This window comes from Eulemur rufifrons, chromosome 15 (genome assembly GCF_041146395.1).
Source record: "Eulemur rufifrons isolate Redbay chromosome 15, OSU_ERuf_1, whole genome shotgun sequence".
NCBI classification, from domain to species: Eukaryota; Metazoa; Chordata; class Mammalia; order Primates; family Lemuridae; genus Eulemur; species Eulemur rufifrons.
Window position 1 is genome coordinate 98,286,213 of NC_090997.1, and position 15,476 is coordinate 98,301,688.

At 34.7% G+C, this 15,476-nt stretch overlaps 1 protein-coding gene across 1 annotated transcript in view; it reads left to right on the top strand.

The window, feature by feature from the left end:
- LOC138395858 (rho guanine nucleotide exchange factor TIAM2-like) overlaps nucleotides 1-15,476 on the top strand; it is a 415,009-nt gene that overhangs the window by 65,815 nt on the left and 333,718 nt on the right. The window contains 8 exon segments of the mRNA XM_069488873.1: nucleotides 2,093-2,224; nucleotides 2,813-2,925; nucleotides 4,119-4,312; nucleotides 7,019-7,119; nucleotides 9,786-9,899; nucleotides 11,262-11,418; nucleotides 13,382-13,515; nucleotides 15,242-15,386. Of these exon segments, the coding sequence (XP_069344974.1) occupies nucleotides 2,093-2,224; nucleotides 2,813-2,925; nucleotides 4,119-4,312; nucleotides 7,019-7,119; nucleotides 9,786-9,899; nucleotides 11,262-11,418; nucleotides 13,382-13,515; nucleotides 15,242-15,386 (1,090 nt within the window).

Here is a 15,476-nt window from a genome sequence, read left to right on the forward strand (position 1 = left end):
AAAGGGATGGAGGAAAAAAATTTTATTAGGAATTTCAATATAATTTAAATTTAGCAAACCTTTTTGTGCCAATGAAATTTAAATGTCACATGCTCTTATAGCAACATGGAACATTCTAGGTTCTTACTGCAAAATACTGTAAGATGAAGTCCTTTCTATTGATTGGCTAATTGGATGAGAATAGTGTATTTCCTTTCTTACTTTTTGTCCTTAGATATATTTTTTACTTAACAGTTTTATGAGTTTTGAGAAATACATGCCCCAAAGGGTGGTATGGTCATGTGAAGACTCAAGGTCTGATATTTCGCTTGTATGTTAAATTTTCACCATTATCATTAGAGTTTGGAATGCTGCTGTTTCTTTGCATTTATCTTCTGCTTTTTCTAATCATTATGAAATATATTCTTCTGTCAGTGTTCTTCTCTTTGCCATTATTGGCAGAAAATAAAAAAATCTGAATATTCAACCATGTTCAAGGAGAGCTAAGAAAGCAAACTATAAAGATGATACCTCTAATATTTTTCTTGAAATATAATGCAGTGTACTTGGTAATGCGTTAAACCTGAATGCTGACAATATAATGCAGTATTTTTGGTAATGCATTAAAACCAAATTATTTCACTGTAGAATTATCCTTCTCAACAATTTCATTATTTTTTCTTATTTTAGTTTTTTTCCTTTACATAACTGGGGAATAATTGATAAGTAATGATGAGCAATAATAAAATAAATTCCTGGGATGATGAAATACCAAAATGTTTCAAAGTATAGGAAAATAAGACTTTTTTGGGGGTGGGGGAAGACAGGGTCTCACTCTGCTGTTGCCTGGGATAGACTACAGTGGCATCATCATAGCTCACTGCAACCTCACCCTCCTAGGCTCAAGTGATCCTCCTGCCTCAGCCTCCTGTGTTGCTGGAACTACAGTCACACGTCATAACACAGGCTAATTTTTCTGTTTTTTGTAGAGATGGGTCTTGCTCTTGCTCATGCTGGTCTTCAACTCCTGACCTCAAGTAATCCTTCTGCCTTGGCCTCCCAGAGTCCTAGGATTACTACTCACCTGCAAGATCATGTTTTAGGAGATTTTATCTACCAAGTCATTTTTTTCATAATGTTTTCTGATTTTTCAGTTAAAACTGTAATATAGTCAGCCCTCTGTACTAATCCACGTGAATGAAATGATGTATAGGCATCGTATTAGCTATTTTCAGTAACCTAGAGATGATTTATGGTATATGGGAGGATGTGCATAGGTTATATGCAAATACTGTGCCATTTTATATAAGGGACTTGAGCATCTGGATTTGGGTATCCTTGCGGGTGTTCTGGAAGCAATACCCCACAGATAGCGAGGGTCAACTGTATATATAATTGCTAATCAGGTTCATACTGATTAGCATGAAGTAAGCATTGTAACTATTATCAAGTTACTATAATTCTCTTTTGGGGAGGGTGTGTTCAAATTTTAAATGTTCCTATAATTAGGCTTCATTGCCTAACTTGTATTGGAATTTTTGAAATGTTTTACATATCTTAAAGTACTTCCTATTATTTTGTGAATTCCTCTTGAAGGATATTGAGGAACATCCAAGTTGATAATGGCTTTGCTAGCTCAATGATTTTGATACTGGCATTTGAGCTTTGTTTTGCCTTTTTATACATGTGATATGTGACTATAATTTTTTTATATAAAATACTTTATTGTACTTTTGTAACATCTTTATTAGTGCTAATTGTCAATGAAATTGTAGATTCTTTTAACTTATACCATTATGTACATTCATGATATAATCGCTTTATTAATCCTCTGTAGTTTATATTTTCCACAATTAAATTTTTTTGAAGACCTAGTTGATCATACTATTCTAATATTATAGTCCCCCCCTTTTATGGAGCTGTTTCCTGCATTTAGGTAAACCTTGATTTATATAGAACTTTAGATTGATTACTTTATAAGTGATTTAACATGAAATTTCTTTATGTATGGGGTTCCTTTTTAAACATGTAATTGTAATGCTTGCTGTGTTTAAATTTCCATTCAGAATAAAATTATCTCCCAATGTTTGTGTGCTTGTAATGTTCTCAATAGGCCACTCCTCAGGATAGTCAAGAAGGAACATTTGGGTCAGAGCATTCAGCTTCACCATCACAAGGGAGCAGTCAACAGCATTTTCTTGAACCTGAGGTCAATTTGGATGATTCCATAGACATTCAGCAACAGGTAAAAGTAAATGCTTTTCTGGGTCTTAAATGTCTAAAATTAGTTAAAGAAAACGTGTAAAATATTGTGTAATGGCAATGTCCTGAATGTATATTTCCCCACACTTAAGATCCACTTCTGTTTTACTTATAAATTTGGGCATTAATGCAAATATTGTGACTATTTTTTTTTTTTTTTTTTTGAGACAGAGTCTCACTCTGTTGCCCAGGCTAGAGTGAGTGTCGTGGCATCAGCCTAGCTCACAGCAACCTCAAACTCCTGAGCTCAAGCGATCCTCCTGCCTCAGCCTCCCGAGTAGCTGGGACTACAGGCATGCACCACCATGCCCGGCTAATTTTTTCTATATATATTTTTAGCTGTCCATATAATTTCTTTCTATTTTTAGTAGAGATGGGGTCTCGCTCTTGCTCAGGCTGGTCTCGAACTCCTGAGCTCAAATGATCCGCCCACCTCGGCCTCCCAAAGTGCTAGGATTACAGGCGTGAGCCACCGCGCCCGGCCTATTGTGACTATTTTTAAAGGCAAAATTATCGATACGTAACTGAATCTCAATCAGCCTTTTTGTTTGCTGTTCTTTTGACTTTCAAGGATATGGATATAGATGAAGGGCAAGATGCAGTGGAAGAGGAGATCTTTGAACAAGAAACTAAGAAAGTGGCAGTTCGCTCAAGATCAAGAACACATTCACGATCTCGTTCAAGGTTCTGCAATAATATTTAACTATAGCTGTGTGTAAACTTTTAAAATGTTGGCTTTATTTCATTGCATCATGATTAAAGGAAATATTTTTCTTGGGCTGACATCTTTTTTTATAGTCTCAGAAAAAAGATAATTCAGAATTTTAAAAACAGATGATAATCTTTGTTCTGTTTTTAATTGGATCTGTCTGTAGTCATTTATTTGAGTGAGATACATAAGAGTGGCAGCCATGTCATGAGACTAGGATTTTGGATTTTACTTGATTTTAGATAATTTTATGACACTGGCAAGTTTAGTATATTATTGCCTCTGAACAACAGTTAAATCAAAGTAAATTTCTTGTATTCCATTTCGTCTCATAATGATAACAAAAATGAAAATAAAACTGCAAAAATTGTTTTTATAAATGTTAACTATAATACCAAGCCATTGTAAAACATGTCTTATATATGGTTTTCTTCATGAACCTAGAGTCATCAGTCTTTAACATTTTTATACCTTATTTTTTACACATGAATACCCCTGAAAATCTGAACAATAAATGCTGGAAGAAAGGCATTATCTTTGATGACATTTTCAGACATTTCTTGTTCTTATTAACAAAGTTCTTTATGTTTATCTCTGCAAATGAGAGTCTGTCAGTTCAACTTTCTCTGAACCTACCTAATGTCAATGAATTATTTTACTGAAACAATTATAATATAGTGCTGAAAGCTTCATTATTCGTCTTCACAACACCTTATTAACCATTTTGAGGAGAGCTCAGTGGCATATATATGTTTGGCAGGAAAAAGAGAGTGTTTCAGTATTACCTTCTATTATAAAGTTAGGCACCATAAAATTTTAGAAGTTGAAAACTACTAAGCCGAATTATATAGTAGCCTAATGCTTTGTTGGAAAAATGTAACATCTTCATCACTTAAAATTGAAAGTGAGGCCCTTTCTGTTATCTCATTCTCCCCTTAATAATCACCCAAACTCAGAATCACCTCAAGCAAACATTGATGGCTAATGTAGACTTAAGCAGTACAGAAATTCAATAAAGGGCCTGTTTGATACTTGATTATACTATAAAATCTTTTAAGAGGCACCTAAATATTAATATAAGACAAACCTTTTCTTCCCTGTCACTTAGAAGTGACAAATTTGATACAAACATAACGTTGTTAGAAGTAAAATAAAAATTTTTTTGTAGATCACCAAGGAAACGAAGATCTAGATCACGGTCAGGTTCTCGAAAGCGTAAACATAGAAAGCGATCACGCTCCCGCTCAAGAGAGAGAAAGAGGAAATCATCACGTTCATACTCAAGTGAAAGGAGAGCCAGAGAAAGGGAGAAAGAGCGACAGAAAAAAGGATTACCTCCAATTAGATCTAAAACATTGAGTGGTAAGTAACACGTTTTTACAAAGTTTTGGTTTCAATAAATATTTTCAAAATAGTTATCTGCTACGAAGTCTCTCGGCCAAATCTTATTTTCAGACTAAGAAGTTGAAAAGTGGTTTGGTAAATGAGTAATTTTGTCTTTAGTTTTATAATGTACTAGAGAAGAGAAGAAAAAGAAAGAGTAGATTCTAGTTAGATGAGGTTATTGAGAATTGATTTTATTTTTCTGTTTTTAATGCAAGTTAGAAAATATGTCTTGGCCAGGCATGGTGACTCATGCCTGTAATCTTAGCACTTTGGGAGGGTGAGCAGAGAGGATCACTTTGAGGGCAGGAGTTCAAGATCAGCCTGAACAACATAGTGAGACCCCCATGCCTCCAAAAAAATGAAAAATTAGTGGGGCATGGTGGCATGCACCAAATAGTCCTAGCTAATATGGAGGCTGATCCAGGAGGATCGCTGGAGCCCAGGGGTTTGAGGTTGTATGAACTATGATCACACATTCTACTGCAGCCTGGGTTACATAGCAAGATTCTTATCTCAAAAGAAAAAGAAAATATGTCTTGACTGATGATATATAAAGCAGTCTGGCCTATAACATGGACACAGTGACTTCTATTCATAGTATCCTAACCAATTATGACCACTAGGTTTGTAGGAATAATTATTACCCAAAGCATATACGCTGCTATAATTTTTAAAGCAAATTATAAATTTATGGGTCAGTACCAGGGGAGAAATACCTAGTTTTACAAACTTTTCCCACCTTTACAAGTTAATATATGTGATTAGAGCAACTTTGGTAATGGTGGTGTTCATTTTAGGAGCAGGCTACTGGAGGGTTCACTTGGTAGGAATGTTAAGTATAGCAATATTAGTGTCATATTCTGCCTAGAGGATTGTTAGTGGGTTATGACTTCTAAGGTGAACTAAGAGATTATAGGCAGACAAAGAAGTACGTAAAATGGAACAAATTGTCATTCCTTCTGAAGAGCTAAACGTTAATCATGTTATGTAATTTCTGAAGGTCTCCAAATAAATGTCTTCTGCCACAGAGATAGGTCAATAATTGGTGTAATTTATACTGTTAGAGCATCTTGGAAACCCCAGGCCTATAATTAAAGGCGACAGCCATCTTCTTATGAAGTTTTGGTAATTTGTGTAGGCCTTGGCTGTCCTGTCTGAATCTTATCAGCTTATGAGAACTAGTATTAATTTAATAAACTTCATATTCCTAGCTCTGGAAATTTCTGTTTCACCTTGGAATGAGAGACTTAAATTTAAACATTTTAGTGCTGGCTGTTAAACAATGTCATAGTTCTGACCACAAAACTGTACTGGGCTTTCTCACATGGTTACCGTTAGGACATTCATCAGTTTATTCACCAATATTAGGGTAGGGCTTTTATGTGGAATTTCTTTCATTTAGTTCTTCACCTAACTTGTCGTGTTGTCAGTATTTACAGAGTTATTGACTATGGTATTGATTTTTAATTTGTCTTATTTTCATGGGTAAAACACACAGTAAAAAAAAAAAAGAAAAATTCAAAAAGCATACAAGCAAACACAGATATACCTCATTTTATTGTGCTTTCCTGTATTATGTGCTGCGATACTGTGGGTTGGTTGGTTTTTTTTTTTTTTTTTTAAACAAATTGAAAATTTGTGGCAACCCTGCTTTAAGTAAGTTTGTTGGTGCCATTTTTTCAACAGCATGTGCTCACTTTTTGTCTCTGTGTCAGCATTTTTTAGAAATGAAGTATTTTTAAATTAAGGTATGCACATTGTTTTTTTAGACATAATGCTATTACACACTTAATCATTCCAGCACAGAAAGACACTTAAAAGGTTCACAGATAGATTGCGGTGAGAAGTGGTTTTGAAATTTTGTTGCATATTGGAATCACCTAGGGAATTTTAAGACTCCAAGTTCCCAGTCTTTTTTTATACCTGCAGTTCCCAACCCCCAGGTCATGGACCAGTACTGGTCCGTGACCTGTTACGAACCAGGCCACGCAGCCAGGGGCGACCAAGTGAAGCTTCATCTGTATTTATAGCCACTCTCCATTACTAGCATCACCGTATAAGCTCCACCTTCTGTCAGATCAGCAGGGCCATTAGATTCTCATAGGAGCATGAACCCTGCTATAAAATGTGCATGCGAGGGAATCTAGGTTGCATATTCTTTATGAGAATCTAATGCCTGTTGATCTGAGGTGGAGCTGAAGTGGTGATGCTAGCCCTGGGGAGCAGCTGCAAATAAAGATTATCATTAGCAGAGAGGTTTGACTGCACAATAAATGTAATGCACTTGAATCATCCTGAAACCATCCCCTCACCTGGTCAGTGGAAAATTTGTCTTCTTTGAAACAGGTCCCTGGTGCGAAAAAGGTTGGGGACCACTGTCTTATACTACACACCACTCATCATCTCTTAGAATGTGGGTCCCTGGTATCCACAAGTGGTTCAAGTGTATAGCTAAGCTTGAGAGCAGGTGACATGCAGGTGTTTACTTGGCAGAGACGTGAGTGAATACCTAGGATTTTGGTTGATTTTAAACATAACAGATACAAGTGCCCATTAACAAGTATTTTTAATATACTGTCTTAAATTTAATCTGTTGGTAGTATTGCTTTTTTCCTCAGCTATTTTTGAAAGAAATAACTTTGTATATGTGATTTAGGTCATTTGTCTTTCATGTCTTGGCAGTATGTAGTACTACTCTCTGGGTCGGTCAGGTGGACAAGAAGGCAACACAGCAAGATTTAACCAATCTATTTGAAGAGTTTGGCCAAATTGAGTCCATCAATGTAAGTATCCATTCTTAAACAATAATTTAAGGTTAATAAAAAAAGAGGGAGTTTTCACTCATACAAAGGATCATTTCTGTTCCTAATTAACTCTGTAGTATCTGCCTTTAATAAAGCACATCTATACAAAGATTGTTTTACTTGGATCATTTCTATATTTGTTTTGGTGCTGTTTCTCTCCTTAATTAATTTTTCTTTTTAAGTGGAATTGTAACAATATTCTTGGAGGTTTTATAACAGTGTAGTACTTGATTCCTAAAAACATCAAATGTCTGAGTTAGCAGAAACCCTATCTGTGATCTAGTTTAATTCCTTTTTTAAAAAATATATGTAAGGAAACGAAGTCCTAAAGACTTCTAATCACCTGCACAATGAGCACGTACGTAGTGGTGGAGATACAACTGGACTTGGGATTCCAGTCTTCTTTGCCTGTTTTTTCTTTTCTCACTCTTGCCCTCTCATTCTTATAAAACAAGGCAAATGTTAGGCAAGAAAAACAGTATAGCCAGGGGAATTGGAGGTAGTTTGAGCATAATCTCACTCTTCAACTTGATTCTTTCACTGATTTTGCACCATCCAATCTGCTTCTTTGAATATGCATTTTATTCTTCCTGAGGCCTGTTGCTTTTCCCTGAGCAGCAGACATCCTTAGTTAGCCATTTCAATTGTTTTTATATTTACAAATCATTTGCTTTCTGCCTCCTTCCATTATGTACATTGCAGGTAGTGAAATAAAATTAACTAATGAAATATGTTATAGTCATTTATTTGAGGAGAATTTTATTTCATTAGGCTTCTGATTTCATTTGCTGTTGTTACACTTTGATGTCCATTGGACCTTTTACCAGAAAATTGCCCAGTTTTTCCTTCTAGTCTTAATTTCCAATATTCCTTAAATGGCCAAACTTGACTTTTCTGTATAATAACAGCGTTCTTCATTTGAATTGAGTTTAACCATTTGTATTTTACTTTGAAGTATGTATGATCTTGTTGGAGCCGCACAAGAAGCTGGTTAATTTAATTGAGATATTGTTATTTTCCAATAAAGAAACTAACTGATTGTTTGAGTTACACAGATAATAGGTGATTGGTTGAGTATTTAAACTTAGGTATTTCAGATTTTCCTTTCTACACAAGAGTGCTATAGACTTCTTGCTTTTTTTCATTTTAAATTTGACCTGTCAGAACATAGCAGTCTTTCAGAGTCTATCATCATATAACTTCTCTGAGATTTTTTCTGATTTTACCCTACCCTTAAACTACTGGTTCTCAGCCCTAGCTGCGTATCAGAAATATATGTTGACATTTGAAAAATTAGGAATGTCCATGCTCAATATCTTTAAACTCTTAGCAGAGTGCTATAGCTCCACAGGTAATTCTGATGCACAGCCAGGAATCATTGTTCTGAAAGGATCCTGTTTCCCGGTAACATTTTGGATTTTCTTATTTGTATTTGTAGTATTTCTTGTATCATGGTGGCTTGAGCATCTGTTTCTGTTACCCCCTCTTTTATTGTATTACTTTTTGAGAGCATATTATTATTTACAAATAATAAGCACTAAGTTATTTTGTGAACTGAACAGAATGGTTAGTGGTAAAATTTAGGATGTGAAAAGTTGTTGGAAGATTCATAACCCATTCACTTAGTTGTGGGGAGTTTGAAGACAGAAAAGGCCCTTGAATTTGGCATTTAGTAGGTTATTGGTGAGCTTGAAGAGAATATTTTCAGTGAGTTGGTGAGGGGTTGGAGCTATATTGCAAGACATAAAGAAGAATGTCAGGGTTTAGATAAGTGTCTCTTTTAAGAGATCTGGGTTAAAGAGGCAGTAACTTGAAGTGTTATCAAGGCTGATGAGGTTTTTATTTTGACAAATAAAACTTACTAGGTGTTGAGTAATAATAAAGTGATAGAGCACCTTTTGAGTTTCTCAAAAAGAAACTGAAATGCTATGTATAGTTTTCTGAATTCATACATTAAGGATAATTTTACGATCTGGTAGTTTATAGAATAGTTAAATGCTTTGTAAGTCAGTCTCTTATCTTTACAGTGAGGCTATTTTCCTATTCATGTTAAAACTTTTGTTCAGAGCACTTGAACAAAATAAAGTTTTATAAAAACTGAAAAGTTTTAGTTTTATCATCAGTTCCAGATTATAGATTTCATATATATGGAAATCTATATAAGGATATAGAATCTTATAAGGATAAGATACTTCTCTAAAACAAAAACCTTCCTCACATTATTCAATGTAACATTGGAAAAATTGAAATAATACTAGGCATATATTATTTGTCCTCAAATATTTTGGCCATATAGTATTATTTTCCTTTAATCTTGTGGTATTATATGTATGTAGTTACACATTTTTTTGTTCTTAGTAGTCTTTATTTTGCACTCAAAAAACTGTGACACGTGATACGTAAGATTTCACATATATTGTGGCTTAGAATGAGACTTAAGTAGGTTTTAATTTGGGTTTTTTTTTTTTAAAACAGTAATTAGTTGTACATTAGTTGTACCAATAAACAGCTGAAGGAAGAAAGGGGAAAACAATTCAGTAATCTCTCAAAATTGAATTGGAGCTTTAGTCAGTGTTCTGTTTCATGAAAACTATAAAATGCCAGAATGAATTTCCGTTCTTATACTCTTTTCTTTTCCCCAATAGATGATTCCTCCCAGAGGCTGTGCTTATGTTTGTATGGTTCATCGACAAGATGCATTCCGAGCTCTTCAGAAACTTAGTTCTGGATCATATAAAATTGGGTCCAAGGTCATTAAGGTAAGATTTTGTGGAGGGGGAATGCATATCTTAATGTCTATTTTGTTAAAGTGTAAAATGTTTGTGGCAAGGGGTCACATGTTCTTGTTTTATTGGATTACTAGAATGTCCCTAAATTATATTCATCTTTTTTAACATTATAGACAAATCTCATCAGAAACTTACTATTTCAGTATTGTTGAGTTATAGAATTAGATGTAGGTGAAATAAGTCTAATAACCAAAACTTGAGTCACAAAGTTCTTTGAATCACCCTTGCCATAGCTCTCTGAGTCGACTAGGGCACATTTTATGAGCAGAACTTTTTCATTTTTACATGTTTGTTTTTCATTCACTTTTTCTTCCCAGCACTTCTTAATTATACCCCCTAATTATATTATTAAATTTTCTTTTTAAGAAAAAAAACATCTTTTTTATATATACCAGGCCTTTGTGAAGAGATTATCTATCAGTATGTTTTTATTTTCCTCTTAGTTGTTACATTGAGAATTTATTGAGTATTTTTCCATCATTTCCAGTGATTAATTCACAATTTCATTCCTGCTATTCTGAGATAATTTATTCCATCAATTTCTGCAACTGGATTAAAAACTGTAACTGCTTTCAAGATAGTTAATGTATACTTATCTTTTCTCATTTCATGGCAGATACATTCTCTTTATAAACTAAAGTATCACTGGTCTCCTTCCTGGAGTAAAAGGTTTTGCTTGAATTATAATAACTTTTCTGATTATCACTAATGTAGATTGATTTTTTTATGATGAAAAGTAGATTGAGTTTATCTCTGGAAATGTGTCATTTTAGAGTTGAAGTAAGAAGTGGAAATAAATCCCAGATTGTAAGCACTATCTCTAATGCAGGTTTTATTTTAAAAATGAGCAAGAACAGAATATACATGGAAAAAATTTTCTTAGCTGCTATTAATTTTTCAGCTTTGCCCATCCTACTGTTTTCTTTTTGTGTTTGTTTTCTTAGAGACAGGGTCTCTCTGTTGCCCATGCTGGAGTGCAGTGGTGCAATCATGGCTCACTGCAACCTCAAACTCCTGGGCTCAAGTGATCTTCCTGCCTCGGCCTCCCAAAAAGCTGGAACTACAGGCGTGCGTGACGATGCCTGGCTATTTTATTTTATTTTTTTTTTAGAGACGGGTCCTTGCTATGTTGCCCAGCCTGGTCTTAAACTCCTGGCGTCAAGAAATTCTCCGTCCTTACTCTCTCTAAGTGCTGGGATTACAGGCACCAACTGTTTTCTACAACTAATTATATTTGTTTCTACATAGTTTACATATAATTTTGAACTTTTTGCCTTGTTTTTACAGTATATATTTATGAGTTTCCTTTTTTCCTCTTCCTGTTCACTATAGATTGCTTGGGCTTTAAACAAAGGTGTAAAAACCGAATACAAACAATTCTGGGATGTGGATCTTGGGGTTACATATATACCATGGGAAAAAGTTAAAGTGGATGACTTGGAAGGTTTTGCAGAAGGAGGCATGATTGATCAGGAGACTGTAAATACTGGTAAGAACCCTGAGGTCATTTTATTGTTAAAAAAGTATTCTTAGAAGTTGTTAATTGAAATGAGTTTGGGTGGGAGGGTAAATTGTGTATATTTTATTTTCTGGATTCATCTCCCAAAAAAGAGAAAAGAAACACTACTGTGTCTAATATATATACTTAATGGGTCTTATTTCATAGGGGTCAAAGTATAGATTAGAAGTTTATAAATGTAGCAACATTTTTCATGTATGTCTTTTTAAAATTTTTGATATTTAACATACAGCTGCGTATATGAAGGCTTTTCAAAACTAAATATTTCTAATTCTTGAATTTAAGTGGGGACTGAGGACTTGGGAAGCTTCTTTGAAAAACTCTACGTTATTTTGAACAGTATCCATATTGGGAATAGCAGGAGTAGAAGCTTAGTTTGGAGAGCTCTGGTTCAGTTTCATACAGTGTTAGAATACCTTCTAGAATACCAAATGATCATCTAGCCTGCTCTTTTAAAAAACTTGTCTCTTTATTTTGGAAGATTCAAGTTATAAATTCACAAAATGGTTAGCAGTTATTCCAATTGGCCAGGTGGTTGACAAAAAAGAAAAATTAAAATAAAATGATTAGTAGTTATAACCAGTAAGAAATCTTAAAATTGACATGTGGAAAAGAACTGAAATAGGATAGATACCTTATTTCTTCACATCTTAGCTCTGTTCAACAAAATCAGCTAATTTGCATAATATTTTACTTCTCAGGCCAATGTAAAGCTTTTGAACATTTTTTTCAGTTGTTTTCTTCCCATCAGTCCACCCCCTCCGCCTTCCCCCCCACAGCTGTTTCTCCAGGACATTCATTCATTCAATAAATATTTTAGTTTTTACTGTGTGCCAGGCCTAATTTTAGGAACTGGAATTATAGCTGTGAAAGAAATAGACAAAAATCCTTCTTCTCATGGAGTGTAGCACAGAGGTTGACAATCTGCTGCCCATGGGCCAAATCCTGCTGGTAGCCTGTTCTGTAAAGAAAGTTTTATTGCAATGCAGCCATGCTCACTTACTATTTTATATGACTTTTTTTTTTCAACATCAGTTGAATAGTATCAACAGAGAACATATGGTCCATAAAACCTGAAATACTTACTACACAGAAAGTTTGCCAGCCATGTTATAGAAATAATAGATAATATAGAAAAAAATAGATAATACAAAATAGATAAACTATATTGTACTTCAGTGTTAAGTTCTAAGAAGAAAAAACAGGGAAGGGAGATGAACAGTGTGGCTGTGGAGGTATTGCACTTTTTATGTGGTTGTGGAAAGTCTAATGGAGAGAGTGATAAATGAAGGGGTTAGACACGAAGCTTTCTGGGGAGAGAGCATTCTATACAGAGGGAACAGCAAGTGCAAAGGCTATATTCAAAAATAGGAGACCAGTATAGCTTAAGCAAAGTGACTGCAGACTGAGTAGTAGAAGATAAAGGCGGAGAGGCAAAGTTATGTAATATCTTAGTAGTTCTACTTGATCTTTACTCTAAATGAGATAGAGAAACCTTGGAGGAACCATTAGAGCTTGCTTGTTCTAATTCTGAGTAGCTGTATTTTCAGACGGATTTTTCTGTATTGGGTTAATACTTTCCTAGTTGGTCTTTCTTTGTTGTACCTTGTGATAAAAAAATTGAGTAAGGTTGGTTCCTCTTGTATCAGATAGCCATTGAGATACACATCTATTATATCCCTTCTAAGTGTTTTCTTTAGATTAAATATTTTAGTATGTTTTATTTATGTCTCATGTGTCATGTTCTTTTGGACTCCTTGGTATCCTAATCAGATTTATCTGAGCAATAATTAGGGTGGCACCTATAGTTGTGGATATATCTTAAAGAGGTGCCAAGGTAGATGAAAGACTTAGATATGAAATGAATATATGTAGAAGAAAATGATGAAGTTGCACCAACCCAAAGGAAATCAATATCAAATATTTTGTTTAGAATGGGAAACTGTGAAAAGTTCAGAACCTGTTAAAGAGACGGTCCAGACAACTCAGAGTCCACCTCCAGTTGAAAAGGAGACAGTGGTCACAACCCAGGCAGAGGTTTTCCCTCCACCTGTTGCTATGTTGCAGGTTAGTGCTGGGTGGTTTGTTTTGTTTTGTAAAATGTGTTGTTTTACATTTCTGTTTTTACTCATGTATTTACTTTATAAAAGTTAGAGGAAATTGTCCAAATTAGAATAAATATTTGTCAGTAGTATTAGGCAAAAGAATTTTTTTTTTAAATCTCTTTAAAAAAATGTTGCTAATGCTCGGGTATCATTGTGCTAAACACATTAAATTTAAAGTAAATGTAAATATGGAAGTATTACTTACTTCTGAGAACGTGAATGATTTTTTTCTTTAGATTCATGGTTTTCTGAGAAGTCAAACTGACAGAACAATAAGTTGTTTTAATGAGTTTAGTCAAACAATTTTTGAAAAAATTATTTTTGAAATGATCTCATTCATATTTAAATGTTTGTTTATTGAACAAATATTTATGGAGTGCTGGGTCTGTGACACATCAGTGGGGGAAAACCCACAAATCCCTACCCTTTTGAACTTTTCATTCTCGATAGAGGAGACAGAAAATGTAAAATAAATAAGACTATGAGAGTCTATGGAAGGAAAAAGGTAGTGTAAGGCTGATCAGGAATGTCTGGGTATGTGGTTATAATTTTAAATAGAACGGTGAGGTAGACCTAATTGAGAATGTGAAATTTGAGCAATGCCCTTAGGGAATTAACCATGTGGATATCTGAGGAAGCGCATTCCAGGCATAGGTAACAACCTATGCTGGGAGCATGCTTGCTGTGTTCCAGGAACAGTAAGTAGGCTAGAGTAAAGCCAGTGAGAGGCAGGTTAGTTGAAGATAAACCTCTGTAAGGACTTTGGTTTCTACTCTGAATGGGATGAGGAGCCAGTGGAGGATTTTGAGCAGAGGAGTGACTTGATCTGGCTTACAGTTTTAAATGATTGCACTGGCTACTATTTTGAGAATAGGCTGTAATGAGCTTTGATAAAAGGGAGATGAGTTAAAAGACAGTTGTATTAATAGCAATCCAGGTGAGAGGTGATGGTGATTCAGAATAGACTGGTAGTAGTGGAGGTAATGAGAACTGGTCAGATATTAGGTTTATTTGCAAGGTATGACTGTGGGACTTCCTGGCATGATTGGATTTAGAGTTGTGAGCAAAAGCAGAGAGGCAAGAGTTTTGGTAGGATAAATTGGAAAGATGAAGTTACCATTATCTGAGGATGGGAAAAACTGTGGGAAGAGTTCTTTTGGGAAGGACAGTTGGGAAATGGTGAAGTTCAGAAGAGAGGTAAAGCTATGGTACAGATAAATATTTGGGATTTTTTTGTACCTACAGTGAGCAAAAGACACTTATGCTGGGATTAGAAATTTATGAGAAATTTGAGCCATTCTAAAGCTCTTGTTGACTTGCTTCCTAATGGTAGTTAGGTTGCATAGCATAAGTAGGTATTATTAAGCTTAGTGGGAGATGGAAGTTTAAAATTGAGCATGATATTCAGTGTTCAACTAGGTGACCATTACTTTATATCTCTTAAATGTAAGGTAGATTTCACAATCTCTAGGTAAACTCTTTTGAATAATATTACCTTCTTTTTACCCTAAGTAGGTTCACCCACAAGTTAGAAAAAAAAAAAAAGGAAAGAAAGAAAAAAAAGTCTTTAAAATGGCATTTGCTACCTTCCTAAGAAAGAAATAGAAATAATTTACCTTGAGTTGTTCCAGAATGTAATCATTGCAGGTGAATAAACTGATCAGTGGACTTTTTTCTATCCACCAAAGATTCCAGTGGCTCCAGCTGTGCCTACAGTTAGTTTGGTCCCACCAGCATTTCCTGTGTCGATGCCAGTTCCTCCTCCTGGATTCAGTCCAATCCCTCCACCTCCTTTTCTACGAGCAAGTTTTAACCCTTCACAGCCACCACCTGGTAAGCAATTTTAGTCTTAATATTTGAACTCTGTTTAGAATATCATTAAAGTTCTTTTTCTAGGTATAAATGCTGTAGAGCAGTGGTTCT